General features: G+C 43.3%; 1 protein-coding gene across 4 annotated transcripts in view; it reads right to left on the minus strand.

Annotated features, from left to right (window-relative positions):
- Nucleotides 1-2,218: 2,218 nt before the first annotated feature.
- dst (dystonin) overlaps nucleotides 2,219-17,847 on the minus strand; it is a gene marked incomplete at its 3' end in the record, with an annotated part of 77,790 nt that continues 62,161 nt past the window's right edge. For 3 of the 4 annotated variants that reach the window (XM_084561311.1, XM_084561310.1, XM_084561313.1), the window contains 25 exons: nucleotides 17,433-17,606; nucleotides 16,943-17,098; nucleotides 16,658-16,855; nucleotides 16,025-16,153; nucleotides 15,308-15,478; nucleotides 14,100-14,255; nucleotides 13,523-13,729; nucleotides 13,161-13,280; nucleotides 12,415-12,584; nucleotides 12,134-12,293; nucleotides 11,462-11,656; nucleotides 11,250-11,378; nucleotides 10,780-10,923; nucleotides 10,367-10,555; nucleotides 10,154-10,280; nucleotides 9,783-9,946; nucleotides 9,528-9,690; nucleotides 9,291-9,445; nucleotides 9,141-9,215; nucleotides 8,955-8,972; nucleotides 6,688-6,805; nucleotides 4,003-4,193; nucleotides 3,661-3,771; nucleotides 2,978-3,104; nucleotides 2,219-2,475 (listed from right to left, as the gene is read on the minus strand). In XM_084561311.1, coding sequence (XP_084417437.1) covers nucleotides 2,219-2,475; nucleotides 2,978-3,104; nucleotides 3,661-3,771; nucleotides 4,003-4,193; nucleotides 6,688-6,805; nucleotides 8,955-8,972; nucleotides 9,141-9,215; nucleotides 9,291-9,445; nucleotides 9,528-9,690; nucleotides 9,783-9,946; nucleotides 10,154-10,280; nucleotides 10,367-10,555; nucleotides 10,780-10,923; nucleotides 11,250-11,378; nucleotides 11,462-11,656; nucleotides 12,134-12,293; nucleotides 12,415-12,584; nucleotides 13,161-13,280; nucleotides 13,523-13,729; nucleotides 14,100-14,255; nucleotides 15,308-15,478; nucleotides 16,025-16,153; nucleotides 16,658-16,855; nucleotides 16,943-17,098; nucleotides 17,433-17,606 — 3,804 coding nt within the window. The remainder of the gene's footprint in view (nucleotides 2,476-2,977; nucleotides 3,105-3,660; nucleotides 3,772-4,002; nucleotides 4,194-6,687; nucleotides 6,806-8,954; nucleotides 8,973-9,140; nucleotides 9,216-9,290; nucleotides 9,446-9,527; nucleotides 9,691-9,782; nucleotides 9,947-10,153; nucleotides 10,281-10,366; nucleotides 10,556-10,779; nucleotides 10,924-11,249; nucleotides 11,379-11,461; nucleotides 11,657-12,133; nucleotides 12,294-12,414; nucleotides 12,585-13,160; nucleotides 13,281-13,522; nucleotides 13,730-14,099; nucleotides 14,256-15,307; nucleotides 15,479-16,024; nucleotides 16,154-16,657; nucleotides 16,856-16,942; nucleotides 17,099-17,432; nucleotides 17,607-17,847) is intronic. The other variant, XM_084561312.1, reaches the window with a different exon arrangement.

The following is a 17,847-nucleotide window of genomic DNA, read 5'->3' on the forward strand; positions in this document are numbered from 1 at the left end:
ACGTCTCAGGGCTCCTGCTGATGGATCTTTTCCAGTTTCTGGTATGAGGATATATCCCGCTCTAGTGTGCCATCCCGGACCCAGTGTTTGAGCTGAACAGGAGGACCATTCAAACGAGGAGCTCTGGGTCTCTGAGGAGCCTGACCCCTGAGCACCACTCCACCTTTGGTCCCCAGGGGATCTTTCTCTTCTCATAGGCCAGCCAGACCCACAATCACTAGAGTGTGCACATATCTATTTATCTATCTATGTGATGACTAAATCTTGATAAATGCATGAATTTTATGCAGGTTAAAGCTATTAAAAGGAGAAATTAACTGTGAATGGTGATGCATAAGCCTATGTTTCAGTTAATCAAAGTGTTGTTCAATGCCACTCTCAGAATGCTTTTGTGTTTTACTGTGCAGAGCTTTTGAACACTAACCCTAACCCTATTTACACGTCTTACAACAGCACAGATTAATTTGACTTTTGTAGCAATGTATTGTTTTTTTTAAAACAGTGACATTTCTTGAACATATAGCGCTTCAACGTCTGCAGTCTCACTGGGAGAAAGATGTAGTATGTCACAGCTAAACACAAGATGCTCTGCAAACATTCCACACAGACCAGACCACGCCTTCAATCTGACCCACCACACTGCGTCCAGCACGGAGGCTATAGGGAAAAAGAGAGCTGAATATCATAATATAGCAGCAGTAGATAAATTCTGCAGCAAGAATGGAAAATGTGTCTGATTTAATTGTCATTGAATCTGTTTTGCACTTTTTTTATAACGTGCACGCAGCACTTGAGCACAGTTTAGCAGAATATGTGAAAGATTTTACAGACGTCTACATGTTTGCAGGCATCCTCGTGGCTCAGTGAAGAAATTTGCAAGCATGCTAACATGCCTATAAGAACCTAATAGTAGCATGTTGTAAAGTATGTTGATCACATCATTTTTTTTTTAGCATTTAGCGTCCCTGTGAGGACTCCTTAAAATGACAGTTATCTCAAATTATGTTTGTCTTATTCAGGATCAACTTCCAAGTATTTGTTAATTAACAATAAACACAATGTAACATTGTGCTATTTAAAGTTTTTGGTAATAGGACGGTTCAAATGAGGACCTGATGATGGCCCTGTACGAAAAGTTCAGTGTGAACCATAGAAGATTTTTATTTTCTTTGCCAAGACAAATATTTCACTTCATGTCAAAGTTTTAACATCGTGATAGTGGGACAAGAAAAGTCGGAGGATTAAGATTAATCTTCAAGGGGTAATTAATTAGTGAAACATTTCATGGCAATCAACCCAACATTTATTGAGACAATTCAGACCGACAGACACTGCCATCCCGAACGGCTAGTACGACTGATCAAACGGGCTAAAGCGAGCAAATCAGACACGATTCTGTGGTCCACACCAGTTTCTGGTGGCTTTCTGCAAGCAGGTTTATTACAAAGTAATGTTACAGTAACAATTTCAGCTCTACCGAAATTAAACATACATCGACACGGATGCACAGAGAATGTCTACGTGGAGTGGCACCTCTCCGAGGTCAATGCACACGTTGCTGTGAAGTGGTCAGACAAAAGAGGGGCTGCAGCTGCTGACAAACAAACAGGACTTGAAAGCGTCAGGATTATTTCTGCTACTTGATTTAAATAGAGGGTTTTCAAAGGTTTCTGCAGTGCGTAAATGGGGTTTATTGTAGTATATTGCATTGCCCTTTAAATGCATGTTGGCAGTATAACATAGCACTTAAATAGATAATTGCAGTGCCTCGACTGGTACCATGAAGCACCATCTACTCCAAACATCAGCAGACATAAATTACAGTACATTCAGTAACTCTCAGAGCGCTATCCTGCATTTTGCCCTTCATTAGTGTGTAGAAATGTAAGTCAACCGTTCAACATGGTCATTCCCCGATTTGCTAGTGTTCATCAAACCTCTACAGGATTTGCATAAATAAAATTAAAATACAATAAAAACAATTTGACATTTTTCACAAAAAAATAAAATACATTAAAAACAAATGCACAAGGCCGTCAACATTCCATTCTCACATAATATTAAATCATATTGCCTCTGAAAAGAATATTTTACATCTTCGCAACGATTTAAATAACACTCAACACATTTGCAGTCTTTTAAGTTAGACGTCTCCAGTGTCCATTCATGTGTTTAGGGTGCAACTAGCTCCTGGGTTGTTTGTTTTCAAGGCCACTGACTATCGCTTGGATCCCTTGGCCAGTTTGCTCGGGGGCGTGGTTCTCTTTTGAGGAGTGGGGATCTTGGAGGGCTTTCCTCCGTGCTGGCGGGACGCGGAGCGTGGCGTCGCTCTGGCGGACTCGCCAACTGTCTCGGACGCGTCGGAGCACACGGACTGGATGTCCGAGATGTCGAAGTCAGAGGCGTCGCTTCCTCTGCGACTGCTACCCCTGCTTCCGGCTTTACTCCCCGGGCGGCTGGAATTTTTTCTCGACTCTAGAGAAAAGAAAAAAATCAAGGACGATGATTAACGCTTTATGGGGCAAGGAACCATATTGTCATATTGTCAAGTGTCTGAATCAGAACTTATGTTCTAATGGTCTATATCCATGTTTACATTTGTTTACCACTTAAGGGTAAATTCATTAATCTCGATTATCTCTATATCTAAAATTTCACAAAAGTAAAAAAGTCTTCTTATGACCTACAAGAACACTCTAGGGTTGAAATGCAGAATTTCCACATATTTCAATGAGAGCCCTATAAAGGGTTAAGAAGGAGCACAGAGGTGTCTGTGTCTTATCACCTGCTGTTGCCAGTAGCAACTGCTGTCACCATGACAGATCTGTGACAGAGCAAATACTGACAAGCGTCCTCATATTCATATCTGAACTGAAGCTAAACCTATAACTGAAATGTTATCATTTCAGGTGGATAAAGCAAAATGTTCATACAGACAATGAGCACCGTTCAGATAAGGATTCCCTCTTATACTCACCACCTATTGTCTGGGCCCGAGCTTTAAGAACGGCAGCGTTGATCAAGGTTCCCTCTTCGCCGGATTGAAATCCTTTGCCGGACAAATACCCTGGTAGACGCAATTTGCTGCCTTGGACCGCAGTACTCTGTAAAAGACAGAACTTTAATTGCTTCCATTCAATAACAATAATAATAATAGGTGGCAGCTGGCTGTGGAGTACAAGGACATTATTATAAAGTATATAACGAGTTAGAGCAGAAAGCACAACCAGAATTAGAGTTTTTTTTTTAATGAAAAAACCCAACCATTGAAGCATGTCTTTTACAAGCAGTTAGTTATGAATTAATGTAGAGTTAATAAGTGATTGAACAGTCACACATGCACAGGTTAAATATATGAGTGTAATGGGATTAAAATCAGGCAGATTGTTTTTGTCAAGCAAGAATGTACCAAGAAATATTAAGCCCGCTATTTAAAGAAATATACAGACCCATCTGAAATCTGCTTATGTCCAAAAATCTTCGACAGCTTTTATTTTATTGCAGAATCAAATCAGAAATCAGAAATCAGCCAAATCAGAAATATGCATTGATTAATATAGTTTTTGCTTAGTGTTGCTGTGTGTCACTTTTATCGCATGCAGATTTCAGTGGGGTCACGTATGCGAAGCGTTCCTGGCCGTTTGCTGTTTATGACTATACCTCTGAGGATGAACCTTGGCTCCCGAAGGAGTCTGACGATTTAAGAGGAGTGGAGGGTTTGCTGTTTGTAAGCCATGGCTTATCATAATTGCGGGTTATGTGTTGGGGAGTCTGGGGAACAATCGTAAATAAAATAAAATAAAAAAAATAATCATGGATTCACAAATCAAAAACTACAAGGAAGACTAGATGGACAAATCCTAAATAAATAAATGTCAGAATGATAAAATAATGCAAAACGGATCATTGAAGTGAGGATAAATCAAGAGGAAAATCGTGATGGAGAATGACTGGTGCGACAGAAGACGAGGCGATGGCACAGAAACAGACGGAGCCACTCACCTTCGGCGTGCTGGTCACCGGTTGGTGGGACGGGACCGGACAGCTCTGGCTGGAGGTGGACCTGTTGGGGGAGGCCCCTCTGGAGGACGGCCGAGACCTCCGGCCTCTGTAGCGGAAGCTCGCCATCACCTGCGTGGTTCCCTCCGGGAGGATGAACTTCTCCCGCAGCTCCACATTGGTTCTGCCTTTAGCTGAGAAGCAAAACTCCGGATGAGCCACGCGGCATAAATACGCCTCCGATATGGGGTTTTATGTTGACGAATGTGATGAAGATGATGCTGATGATTTAACACTTTATTTTCCACTTCATAATAATTTCCCAAAAAGTCCACATATGTTGAACTGTTTTCTTTACTGTGGATGAATTCCTCATTTTAAGAGGAATTAATAAATAGGAAATGTGCTATATAATTAGCACCAAATAGCAATTTCCAATCTTTAAAATTAATTATTAAGAAATTATTAGGGAGGAACATCCTAATAATAAAATAAAGTGTTACTATGTTGTGGACTGTCTTCTCTCCAAAAAAGCACAGTGTTACAAAAAGGCCCATGCAGTTTCTTATCTATACTGTCCAACAGAAGTCCTATTACTGCTGCGACAGTAGTGGAAAAACTTATTTGTTTTGCAGCTAGCATTTTATTTACAGTGTTTACAAAATTAAAAATACATATATTATTGTGCCTAAAGACTCCTACGACCAAAAAACTGCCCAAATTAGAAGAATCAGAAAACCAAGAAAACAAACTACACAGAATAAACCAAACTGTTGTGTTAAAAACAAACAGGCCTGCATGCAGTTTTAATCACTAAGCCACACTATTAAAGTAAACTGTGCAACAGTCTTCCAGTTTTATTCTGTGTGTGTTACTTAAGATAATGATAGATTTCGCCATTTATATTTATAGATATTCAGATCGGCATCCCTTTCACAGGGTTTTCAAATGCGCCGTTGAATTTTACCAAACCTGAAAGCTGCAAAAGAAGCTCGTGACATGCCGAGACGGTTAAAAAAGAGACGACTCGTGGCGTCACGTTCCCGAAAACGCTGCCTCGGAGAAAGTGACAGCGGGTGATGTGACTCACGCAAAAGACAACCGCATGCATGAAAAACCAGCCGCAGCTGAATGACAGTTGATTGCGAGTGGGGGCTGGTTTCCGAGGATGCCATTCGTTCACAATGAGCAGCTACTGCACACACACACACACGCACACACACACACATAAACCAGGACCAACACAAGCAGCACGCACGCTCGGATGTGCAGACACACATACCACTGGTGGGTTCATGGAGCAAGGTGAGAAAGTGTGAGATTTGCCAACCTATAGGAGACTGAGTAATTGAAGAGTTTGATTCCGAGCGCAACATTTTGCTCCCGTGGTGATGGACTAGAAGAAATGATACCATGTCGAGCAGGAAGAAGGTTTAGCAGGAAAAACAGAAATTGATCATTAATACAGAGGAGAAGCAGGAAAAAAAGCAGAGTAATAAAGCTTTTGCACCAGATGAGGGCACAGATCGGATATCTTCATACGAATGTAGTCGGCCAGCTGCTAATCAGCGTTAGTCTGGTAGAAAATACATTTGATTTAAGTCCTGCTTATCCCACTTTTTTTTCTAGAGTTTGCCATTAATACAGCGAGAATAGAAGAAGTAAGTTAATATTGACGTGAGTCCAATACATTATATAATAACAAGACAGAAAAAGAAAATAAAAAACAGTCTCAGTGGTTAATTTCTCTTATACACCAATCAGTCATAACATTATGACCACCTTCCTAATATTGTGTAGGTCTCTCTTGTGCCTCCAAAACAGTTGTGACTCATCAGAGAATGGACATGGGCCTTCTGAGGGTGTCCTGTGGTGTCTGGGAACATAATGTTGTTAGTGGGGGGGGCATTGGGTCCTATGGGTTGAGGGGAGGGAGGGGCCCCTGTGGATCATCCCGCAGATACTTGATCAATTTGGGATCTAGTGAGTTCGGAGGTCAGGTCAACACCTTGTGCTGGTTCTTCATGTTTTTTGAGTTGTTCCTAAACCATTTTTGTGTGTGTGTACCTGTGTCAGGCTGCATCCTGCTGGGGATGGCTGCTACTATCAAGGAGTGTCATTGCTATGGGGTGCGGGTGCCTGGTCTGGTCTAGGTGGGTGGTACATGTCTAAGTAACATCCACATGAATGCCAGGTCCAAACGTTCCCCAGCAGAACATTGAATTAGTTGGTCAATGTTATTTACTTCTCCTGTCAGTGGTTTTAATGCTGTGGCTGATCGGTGTAAATGACCATTCGTTAAACCCTGTGTGAACTATGACCTCTTACAGCTTCACAATCATAACAAGACACGGCAGGCCTAACAAGGGGATTTACATGAGGCAGAACTAAACATATTTGACAGTGTGTTTATGTAGGCTACCGTAATGCTAGCAGCTGACCTTCTATACCGTAGTGTTACTTTGAGAGCCAGAGGCCAAAATGAGCATCATTAACTAAAGTCAGAGTAGTGTGAAAGGTCATAGGTTATGTTAAAACCTGTTTGAAACTGTATTTCGTTGTTTTTTCCCACATAATGACAATAATAACTTATTATTTTCTTATTCTTAAACTTGGAGTACACGTTCTTCAGTTTTAATTCCGTCTGCCCTGCTTTGTGACTTCCCGTAACTAAACATCTGAACTCACCTCGACAGGGGTCGTTCTTCACCAAAAACTCATCCAGGGCCATCCAGCCTCCTCCCACCCGCACCATCACAGTGCTGCGTAAAATCCGCACAAGACGAAGCTGCTGAGAGTCTCCAAACTACGGCGGGGGGGAAGGAAAACAGACAGGAGACGTGTGAAACCGCTGGCCTTCTCATGAGCTCTCTCTTCTTCAACTGCAGACTAAGAGCTGTGCAACACTGGAAACCAGACTGGCTCGGAGTAAATAAATTTACCATCGTATTGTGGTGATATTAGACGGCTTTAATCACAAATATTCTGCTCCGTGACCACTTCGGGTTTCCTCTCCATGTTGCACAGGTTTTACACAAACACAATAACGCCAATTTTCACTTTTCATTCTCAAAGACACAAATTACACAAAGGTCAATCCAACTGGTTTTCTTGTATTAGTGTGTGCTGGAGTGTGTGATTTACTTGTATATACAGCACAATCACTTGATGTCAAGTCTGACTGATTAATTGTTAGGTCAAAATTATTGAATTATTGTGAATTACAGCCAATAATCAACAACAAGCAAATGACAGAATGCCACTGCACTATAGCAGTGTCATTTTTTGTGAAGTTTAGTGGAAGGTTTTCAACAATCTGCAGATTTTTAAATATATTTTTGCATGTCCCTCTTACTTTTACTCAGAAACAGCCGAATTAGCTCCAAAGCTATCAGCCAGGCCCTACATTCATGTCTGTTACTCTTAATAGTAAACTGAATTTGAGCTGCTGTATTCATTTGCAAAGTTGTGCAGTAATACAGCACAAATAGCTCTACAAACTTGACCGGACATTGTTTTATTTCAGCAGAGTGTAGCTTCAGTTTGTTGCCGGTGGAGCCTGTGAAAAAAAAACATACCTGAAGGCACATGATTATACCACCAGGGGGCGCCAGTGTACGTATAATAATCTGCCTTCATATCACCAACCACACATACCAAACATTAGAAGCAGGTTATGGATGTGAATGGGGCAAGCTTTATGAGGTGACAGGAGACAGGCGTCAGCCAGTTGGATGTGACCGTGAGGATAAGCACAAAAACACAATTTCCACAATCACAGCCGCATGCTTTCCGCCCAAAACAAAATTCACGTCACGATCAAGCGGAACAGACATCAATCTCCCGCAGTCCAGCACTTTGTTGCACTTTCTACATCTACAACTCAGGATGCATTGACACGGATGCAGATCCAATGCAGCAAATGGAGGAATGGTTCCGATCACTTTCCGTCTAATCCACCACAGTGTGACACGCAGACATGACCAAACACTGATGACCCTTCACTGAGTGCCTATCATCTCATGATATCTCTTAAAGCTGGTATTAAATAATCTTACATGGTACTCTAGAATGATTTAATGCCACTGGTGATTTTAGTGATCAAATACATTTAAGGTGATGATGATCTGGAGGAATAAAGAGGCACAAGAAATAGCTTAAGAATAACCATTTACCAGAATACAGCTTTCCAAAACTGCAACGTGTAGGTGGGGAGTAAGATTTTGATTTTCCCTGTTTGCTATTGTCTCATCGCCGATTAAGGAGTCATGTAAGCAGTGAACCAGACCAAACTGTCAAAAGAATTATTTCAATTCATTGTTGTGTGATATACAGTACAAACTATTTCACATACCACCACTAATGCCCCCTATCCCCTCTTCTCTAAAACCTCAGACCACATGCAGTTTATCAGGTAAAATGAAAAGCAACGTATTCAGTGAAATCATCAAAGTTGCCCAACTTTGAAGGTAAATTAAGTGTCAGTTACATAAAAGTGTGTCAGCCAATGTCGAGGAAAGTCATTCCCATGATACTGAAGCACCAAAGGCAAGCACACAGAAAGCATTATTAAAAGCCCAGCGGATGATTTTGTGCCAGTAAAATATGGGCTGAAATGGTTTTTTCGCACGCCAATATTGTATTTTCTGAAACTCAAAAGCAGATATTAAAACATTCACTACTCTGGATTGTCTTACTTTACGACAAAACTTAAATAAATTGAAAATAGGATGGCGTAAAAGCTTTTTAAAGCAAATTTCTCATCGGCTAACGTAAATTGTTAGACATAAAACACTTGTTACTACTTCTGAGTTCCAGCCTGGAAACATCGTCCAGTGAATCTGGGCAGGAAGTGTTAACTGGACAGCGAACTAAATATACACTAAAAAAAAAAAAAAAGATTGGAAAGGCACAGAACAGAGGGATTAGAAACAGAGGAGGATGTTCATATGTACCTGGTTTCCAAGGTAGAACTGGTGATGGGAAGAATAAAAAATGAACAAAAGTTAGCATTTTATTGACACCTTTTTTTCAGCACAGTCAACACTTACCTTCACCAAGACTGTCAACTTATACATTTATATATCATAATCATGCACATGTTATCATAACGAATTCAAACAGGTGAGGAATCTGCTTACCCGGTATTTGTTGGCACCAATTTGCTCCACCTGGAATCGTTTTGGACACTTGCACTTTGCCACTTGACGTGTAACCTGCAAACAGACAACTTTTTATTGAACCAGGTCCCCGATTGACCTGATTTTAAGTCGCAAGTGCGCAAGAATTACCTCATCTTCGATTTTATCAGCGTCTGTCAGTGGTTTGTAAGCGTCCTTGTTGGGATGAAGGGCTGCCACGAACTCGTAGTAGTCAATGTAGCCGTCGCCGTCTCTGTCAAATATGTCCGCCACGGCGCTCATCTCCAGGCGGCTGGTGGGGAATTCTATTGAAGAGGAGATAGTGTCAGACAAAGAGCCGTTTCGCTCGCTGTGTCTCGGCTTTGAGTTCGTGTGTCGGACACTTACTGGAGGAGAGGATGCCCTCGATGAACTCCTGCCGCGTCACCTTCCCATCTTGATCTTTGTCGATGCGGCGGAAGAAGTCCATGACGCGGGACTTTTTGTGGTTCATCCAGCGCATGTAGCGTTTCCGCCACACGTCAAAGTCGAAGTTGGCAAATTCCTTCAGCTGAACAGAGAAAGGGAAAGAACACGTTATATTAAATATGAATAACTACAAAAGGAATGCCTGCAATATTACTGAGATCAATGCTGGATTACCTCCTCCAGTCTGTCCAAAGCATCATTGAGTTTCCTCCTTCTGTCCAAAGCCAGCAGCCACACGTGCTGCCACTTGGTCACCAGCAGGTTAACCCGTGGGTTCTTGGTTTCAATAGAAGCTTGTGTCGCTGACGTATACATGGTTTGTGTGGGAGAGCGCTTTCCTGTGAGGGAAAGAGACAAAAACCCTTCAGAGTGACCGTGTTTTCTCGCCCTGTAATCAGGAACAGATTCACAGTGACATCATTCCAGGTGTGAAAAATGGGAGAGATGAGGATGTTGCGACCCCCCCCCCCCCCCCCTGCGGTGATTCAACACTTGGCCAGATGGCTCAGGTCACGCTCTGTGAGGGATATTAGTGGGATACATACTTCCCGTTCTTCCTTTGTCCAGCACGGGGATATGCGACTGGATTTGGGGCTCAGCAGCCTTCCTCTTGTGTGTCTTGGTGATTTTGTCAACATCTGGTTGCTTCCTGGTCATTTCCTCCATGAACGCCTGCAGGGAAAAGTAACAACTGTTATCGGAACAACCAAGCACGTGGTACAAAGCTGATATTATTTAAAAGATAGAGTTTTCTTTACCTGGTGTTCTGCTATGAGGCTTTTGACCTCCTCGATTTCCTGAGGCAGTGACTCCTTGTCCTTGTCGTTGAGGTTGGTCTCAGCCCACTGTAGCCAGGTGAGCAGATTCTCCAGCAGGTCGTGAATGGCTAACAGCTCAGTGAGGGCCGTTGCCAGTCGCTGCTGGTGCTGCCTGGCCCAAGCCTGCACCTGTAACAGCAGCATGACACGCATTAGTAATAGCTTACAGCAGTGTGGCTTAGGAAGCAATGTCTTACTAAAGTAAACGTTTTGTTGCAAACTTTAATCTACACAAAGAAGGAAGGAGGGTAAAACGATCTTTAGAAAATCTTCTTCATTGTAGGTTGAAGCATGAAATCAAATGTAAAATATTCTGTCTATGCCTGCAGGTATGTGTGCAGCTGTGCACTGACCTCTTCAAACCTGGCTTTAATGATGGTGTTCCAGTGCTTGATGGTTGTGATGGAGTCTGGATGGCAGATGCTAAGAATGGCTTCCCCCATACCGGTTGCTTTATTTAGAGCCACTCGCTTTTCCTCCAGCTTTTTCATGAAGTCCTGAAAAAGGCAAACGGAAAAATAAGATTAAATTTGAATTACCCTCAGCGAACATAACGACGCAACGCTCCTCACGCTCGTCTCGATATCGGAGCAAGGCAGAGCTATTTTGATCTGATGAAATCATGGTTAAGAAAGCATCTACAGGATCGTGTTTTTGGCTTAAGAGCCTGACTATGTAATCTTCTTGTCACCTTGTCAGCTTCAAACTGTTTACTCAAAAGACTTAATCAAAGAAGAATGCAGGCATATTTTATTACTTCATCAAAATGCATTATTCAAATAAAATCTTAAATAAATCTGTTCCAAATATTTGCATTTCTTGCCTTGTGTTGTTCGATAAGAGCACGCAGGGCCTCCTCATCGTCAGGCAGGCTGCCGTGGAAACGCAAACTCTGCTCTGCCTCAGCCAGCCACTCCAGCAGGATGTGTACAGTAGAGTGAAACTCCTCAGCCTGCAGCCAGAGGACACAGATCAGTCGGGCTCACAGAGAGTCACTTTACCTTCTATCTCGTGACCGCAGAGACTCCACAGTACCTGGCACAGGGCCTGCTCCAGACGGGCCTGCTTGGACACGGAGAGGTTGCACACCGTCTCCCAGCGAGTGCTCAGCTCCTGCATCTGGACTTTGACCCAAGAAGAGTCGTCGTGACTGCTGTCGACCAGCTCCCTGGCTGAGCGTTTGAGGGCCTGGACGCTTACTGTCCGCTTCCCCAGCTCCTTCTGGAAAACCTGCAGTAACCAGTCAACAGAGGACAACATCAGACGAATGAACGAGGACATAGACTTGCTTTAAACATTGCAGCCATTTACTAAACTGTTGTATAAGTTAGGTTGACAACAATGTCAATGAAAATGTTCAAATAAAACGAATAATGACTTTTGAAACGAGCAAACATAACAGCATTGGTTTGTCCTGCCTGGACAGAAAACTTCAAAGTATAGGGACTCTCAATGACAAGGCTTGACAAAGCTACCCCTATTGATATTTGAGTTCACAGTCCAACCCTGATGCGGTTTAAGCGCAAATTGTTTTTTGTTGTGATAAGAAACAGGCCGTGATAAAAGGAAAAGGTCGATGTCAAGGTGGTAGAAAGTTATGCTTGTCTCTGAAGTCTGGTTTTGACACTACCTTTAACATCAGAGGCCAGCAAAGATATCTACAAAGGTGGAACATTCTGCGTTCTTTGGTTTGGCGCCGGTTTCTACCTTGTGGTTGTCTATCAGGTTGAGAACCAGGTCTATGTCTCCATGCACGGGCTGGTCCTCAGCCAGCTGAGGTTCCACTCGGTACAGCCAGTCAATGAGAGCCTGGAGAGCGTCCGTAAACTGGCCGGAGAACAGCAGAGCCTCCTCCAGTTTGTTTTGTCTGCAGGAAGGAACAAATCCGTCACGGTGAATGAAGAGGTGTTGAAAAGTATTGCAAATAGTGCGGCTGGAGGCTAGCGGGATAAAACCCAGCACAGAAATGTGGAAAGATATGTCCTCACCTTTCTACTGACTTGCCACAAACGGTGTCCCATTTGTCCCTCAGCTCGCTCAGCATGTCGTCCAGCTTCTGGTTGTCATCCTGAAGGGAGGTCTTGTCTTTCAGGGCGCGCCCAGTTCGAGTGGTGGTGTCGTACACGGAGTGTTTGCTGCCCACGGCTTTCTGAAACTCCTGCGTGCAAGAAGAAATGTTATCAGCAACGGGAACGAGCTCACAATAGTCAGGTTTAAATGGATTGCTTCAGACGCACATGGCAACAGTGGATCTTCTCAAGAGATTTTCTTCTTATGGCATGTTCAGTAGAATCTTAATCTGTGTGTGTGTGCGCGTTCTGTGATTAAGAAGACAGTACACCGAGATGGAAACAAAACTGTGGGGTCAAACCCCAAAAGTCGCTGCTCCACTGAGATTAAGAGTATCCAAAAGCAAGGCCAGCCCTGATACATTTGGACCACGCCGGGATTATGATAGGATTAGCACAATCTCCCCACATAACACCGCAAACACAACAAGAGAGGGGCAAGCGGATGCACGACTAATGCATTCTGTAGATACTGTAATTTCCATAAATAGACTTTACTCTTGGAAATTCCAGCTCTCATACATTGCACATTTAAACACAGCGGATTAAATTGCTGGAGCTGTGTAATGAACGCCATTTCGCTGTCGATGCTGTCAAAGGTTCCTGGCTATTACAACTGCCATATTTTGCCTCCAGTAAACCGTGATGAAACAGCCCTCAGTCACCTTGTGCTGCGCCAGCTGCATCTTGATTTTATCTGGATCGTTGGCAATTTCCACTTCGGAGTCCAGAGCCTTCTCCGATTCATCCAACCACTCCATTAGCTTGTTGAACGTTTCGTGGAACTAATGAAAGATATTAAGACACAAACAGTTTAAAGCTTTTTCATAAGAGTATGATTTCACTTGATTTATCGCAGACTGCTGTTTAATGTTTAGAAGAACAGAAGATTGCAGACAGAATATGAAACAGGCTTATTATACTATTTTGAAAGCTTTCCAGTGAGAATAAATAAAAAAAAAAGAGTCCTGATTACAGTGAAAGCATGCCTGTTTCTAACTCAATATTAATGTGCACGTAACAGTACCTGTTTCGCCCTCTTTCTGGCGTCATCAAGCAGGCGACCTCGCTCGACAGACCTCTGCACCACCTTCTCCCAGCGGCCTTGCACGCTGAGCAGCAGGTTCTTGATGAGGACGACATCCTGTTTCTGGCTGAAGTACTTCAGATGCGTGCCGGTCTTGTCCAGTTCAATAATGTGCTCTCTGTGGGAGTTCACTTCTGTCACGAACATCTGCGCGGACGCAGCCCAGTGCGGGAGGGAGAGAGGTTTAAATCAGGTATTATAATATCAAAGGGAAATTAAAGGCTCTCACTCAACGGCAGAATCATGTGATTCATGTGTTAATTACAAGTGCGCTGAATGAAAAAACAGATGCCATTAAGTCATCGCTGGCCTGAAGGCAAAGCAGAATGGTGAATTAGGAAACTACTGCATCAATTTTGTATATCATACTAATAATTTTTACAGACATTACCAGAGTAGCTGGATAAAAGCAAAGTTGGATGAAAAGGCTTTAATGTCTCAGTTTTATTCCAGGGAGACGTGAAGCAATTGCACACAGACCTTTCATTTCACTCTAGAGGCTGTGCCCAAAAATTACCTTATGCTCATCGATCTGAAACATGATGGTCTCCAGTATGAGCGAAGCGGGGGAAGCCATGTTCAGCGTCTGCTCCGCTTGGGTCAGCCAGTTGATAAAGTCCTGCAGAGAGTTGTGGAAATCTGTGGCCAGCGTCAAAGCTTCCTCCAGTTTCACCTGCGGAGACAAAGCATGTAGACATGTAGTGAATCTGTATGACTTTTATTAGCTACACTGATCCATTCGCTGCTGCTCAAAGACTCTGTTTGCTTGCTACAGTGCAAACTAAAGATGGGGGGGGGGAACCCAATTAGACTCCAGTTGTGCCAAACATAGCCTCTATTTAAACAGAGGAAGCTGCCATCTCTGGAGTGGGTGATGGTGAGGCAGAAAGGCAATGATGAGGTTTTAATTGAGTAACAGAGACATCCACATTGACTCCATCACTGGAAAACATCCGTTCGCCAAAGCAAAGGCCGATAGCTCACGCTCATCCCAATGCCGTGGTGATGACATTATTAATAATCTGTTTTTCTCGTGCATTGTGGGTCATGTCGAGTGTCCTGCTAAATATGGAACTGCACTTGCTTAAATGGCCAGCAGAGAAAATCAGCCCGAAAGATGTGTTCAACCCACTGGGCTACATGAGTAACACACTGCAGCAGAGATTTTGGCCACCGGGCTGCATTCCTGGGACCGGGGCCAAAATTAATAGGAAGCAAAATGTTGAGGCAAAGGTTGAAAGAGCCAATATGGGGAGCTCCATATCTGGAGATGATAAAGGCATCTCTCACTCCAGATATAGAGGAGGAGATGTATCTTTCTGTCACAGAGAATGACGCTGTTTATTTATCGTAGCAACCAAAGTGAGAAAATCGTAAATAACAATTTTACAGAACAATGTCGTGACTGATGAGTGTTTATTTTGGCCCACATATCCGTTTAGCTCTATTATTTATTTCATGCACTTGTCAAATTTTCACTGTGGAAACATATGAGGCCGCCGTTTCTCCACTCGACCGCTGTGATCTACGGCGTAACCGCATCCCGCGCGTCCTTGCCAGCGCTCCGTCCCTTACACCATTCATTATCAGCGCCGGGATTATGGAGGCTTTCAACTGCAGAGTCATGGCTCAAGTGTGTGTCAGCGATCTCTCACTGGGATCTAAACCAGAAGTGGTGAATCATTAAGCTGGGAGAAGTGAAAGCCATTCAGTGACTCCCCCCACCTTTCGTTCGGCGACCTTCGCCTGCACCGTTTCCCATTTGTCTTTCAGGTTGCCCAGGTCCTGCTCTGTGTTGCTGTCCGGACCCTCGGGCATTATTGCGAGCAGCTGGTGACCCTTGTTCAGCAGCTCCTGATACAGCTCCTCCTTCATCTCAAAGGCAGAACACAACTCCTGTAAAAAAAAGAAAAAAAAAAAAAACACAATGACATAAGGAGAGTGATATTTTTCAACGAAATTACAGCTGAAGACAGTTTGGGATGGCGCAGCGTTTGAATGTGATGACTTTCTCAGTGGTTATTCCAAATCCAATCCAAAAATGGTGAAAGAATGAGCAGCGAGAGGCATGCCGAGGTTTCCCACAAACATTTAAACAGTATAATGTTCCTAATTTGATAAAGGTTATTGCTTTCAAGTCATCCCTCTGTTTTTGGTTCCATGAAATGTCGCCACTGGCGCTTCTTTGGGGAGAGCTCGCTGCGAAAGTACCTCCATTACAGAAAAGCAAAACAAAGAAGGAAAACATTCCTAAATTCATTATAGTCAGACGTGGCTTAATCAATTTGAAACGCTTAAGGAGCTTTTTGTCTTCTCCCGCAAGAAGCGCATTTTGCAGTGTCATTTAATTTTCACACTTCGGATAAAAACACAGAAAAGACACAGTCACCTCCTCGCAAGCCTGCCATCTGTATGCGGCCTTTCATATTGTTAAACACATACCAGATGGGCGTTAAGCTGCTCCCGGGCCGTATCTGGTAAGCCTCCCACAGCCTTTGATGCCAACAGCTGACGTTCTGTGTCTTTCAGCCACTGCTGCATATCTTCTATCTCACCATGGAAACCTTGGGCCTACAACACAATACAACCTGAGTCAGGACAAAAGGTGTCACACACACTCATTGTTAGCAACCCACGGCTCGGAGAGGAGGACGTCTGAGTTATTAATTCCGTGGATTCATTTAGCTACGGAAAAACTGGTCCATAATGAGTAACGAAAGTGAGTCAAGTTGCTTTTCCGTTACATTTTAGATTTGGCTGCTAGCAGAGTAAACCTTCCAGAAATGGTTGTTTCTTCTATTTTGGAAAATACCTGCAGCACATTAAAATAAAAGTCTAAACCAATAAGATGTTTCAGCTTCTCATTCTCATTCTCACATCAAATAACTGCCCCATATGTCAGAAACTCCACAGGATGCAAAACAAATGAGGAAGGGGAAGCGATAGTAATAGACTCCCAGCAGACCTTTACGACTTCTAACATACTTGCTCCCCTTGGAAACCCAACTGACCAAACAACAACAACAATAAATGAGCTTTCTTACCAGCTCGCTTTGAAAATATATTCTTTCATACCTGAAGCAGAGAGCTTTCCAGCTGCTGCTTCCTCTGCTCTGTCTTCTCAAGGATGGCCTTCCACCTCTGGTTCAGATTCTCCAGCTTGCTCTGGAGGCTGGAAGCTTCCTCTCCGGCGCTGGACTCCACCAGCTCATTGCCAGCTTTGTTCACCGTCTCGACTGTTGACTTGTGAGCCAGCACATCTATCTGGAGGACCTGTGGAGACAAAAGCAGCGAGAAATGAGAAGATGTTGCATGGAAGGATATTAGGATAGTTTAAAAAAAAAATGAAGGTTGCCGTACGTGGTGCTTGGCGAGCTCTATCTCGATGGCTTTGGGGTCACCTCCGGCCTTTCTCTGCTCGTTGAGCAGTTCCTCGGTGTGGCTCATCCAGGCCAGCAGCTCGTCGAGTGCGTGCTGGAACTGGCCCAGAGCCAAAAGGCCTCCCTCCAGTTTGTGCTGGATTAATGACAGATTACACCATTATATACTGGAGAGGCCGAAAGCGCTTGACATGCACACAACACATTTCGCAGCCTGCTTAGGATGTTGTCTAGTCCATGAGGGGCTGTCGAGGTATATTATATATATGATTCGAAGAGTTATTACGACTTGTTTTAAACAGGATGCATCTGCAATGAACTGTAAAAGAGTTTAATTACAAACTGTGCAAACTGTGCTATCTGCAAGCAAGGCTACATCTTTATATTTAGATATAAGTATTTAATTTTGTTACTGTATATAACATGAGTATCAGAGTGATGTTTTTGATCTAGTTTTTCCCTTTTCCCACCTGCCGGCTGATGATCTTCTCATCCAGGCTGTCCCAGAGCATCTTGAGTTCAGACATCGGCTCCTGGATGGCGCTGCGGTCGGCCTCCTCTGTCACCTTCTTCAGCAAGAGGCCTGCCTGATGGTTCAGGCGCTCCATCTCAATCTGTAGCTGGTAAGATTCTCCTTTGAACTCCTAAAAAAACAAAGAAAAAAAACAAACAGCATAAGCAGTGGTACACCCAGTCAGTCAACAGAATCACAGAGTCCTACAGACAATAGCAGCTTTGTCTGTGCTGGACAAGATTTGTCTTAGAGTACATCAAAGTCTATAGGGCTGCTTTATGAAGCTGACTTTAAAGCGCTTTTGTACCTGTACAAAACAGAACAACTAGTGCTTTAATGAGTCACATGCTCAACGTAATTTGTGTTTGATA

This window comes from Chelon labrosus (assembly GCF_963514085.1).
Source record: "Chelon labrosus genome assembly, chromosome: 15".
Classification (NCBI taxonomy): Eukaryota; Metazoa; Chordata; class Actinopteri; order Mugiliformes; family Mugilidae; genus Chelon; species Chelon labrosus.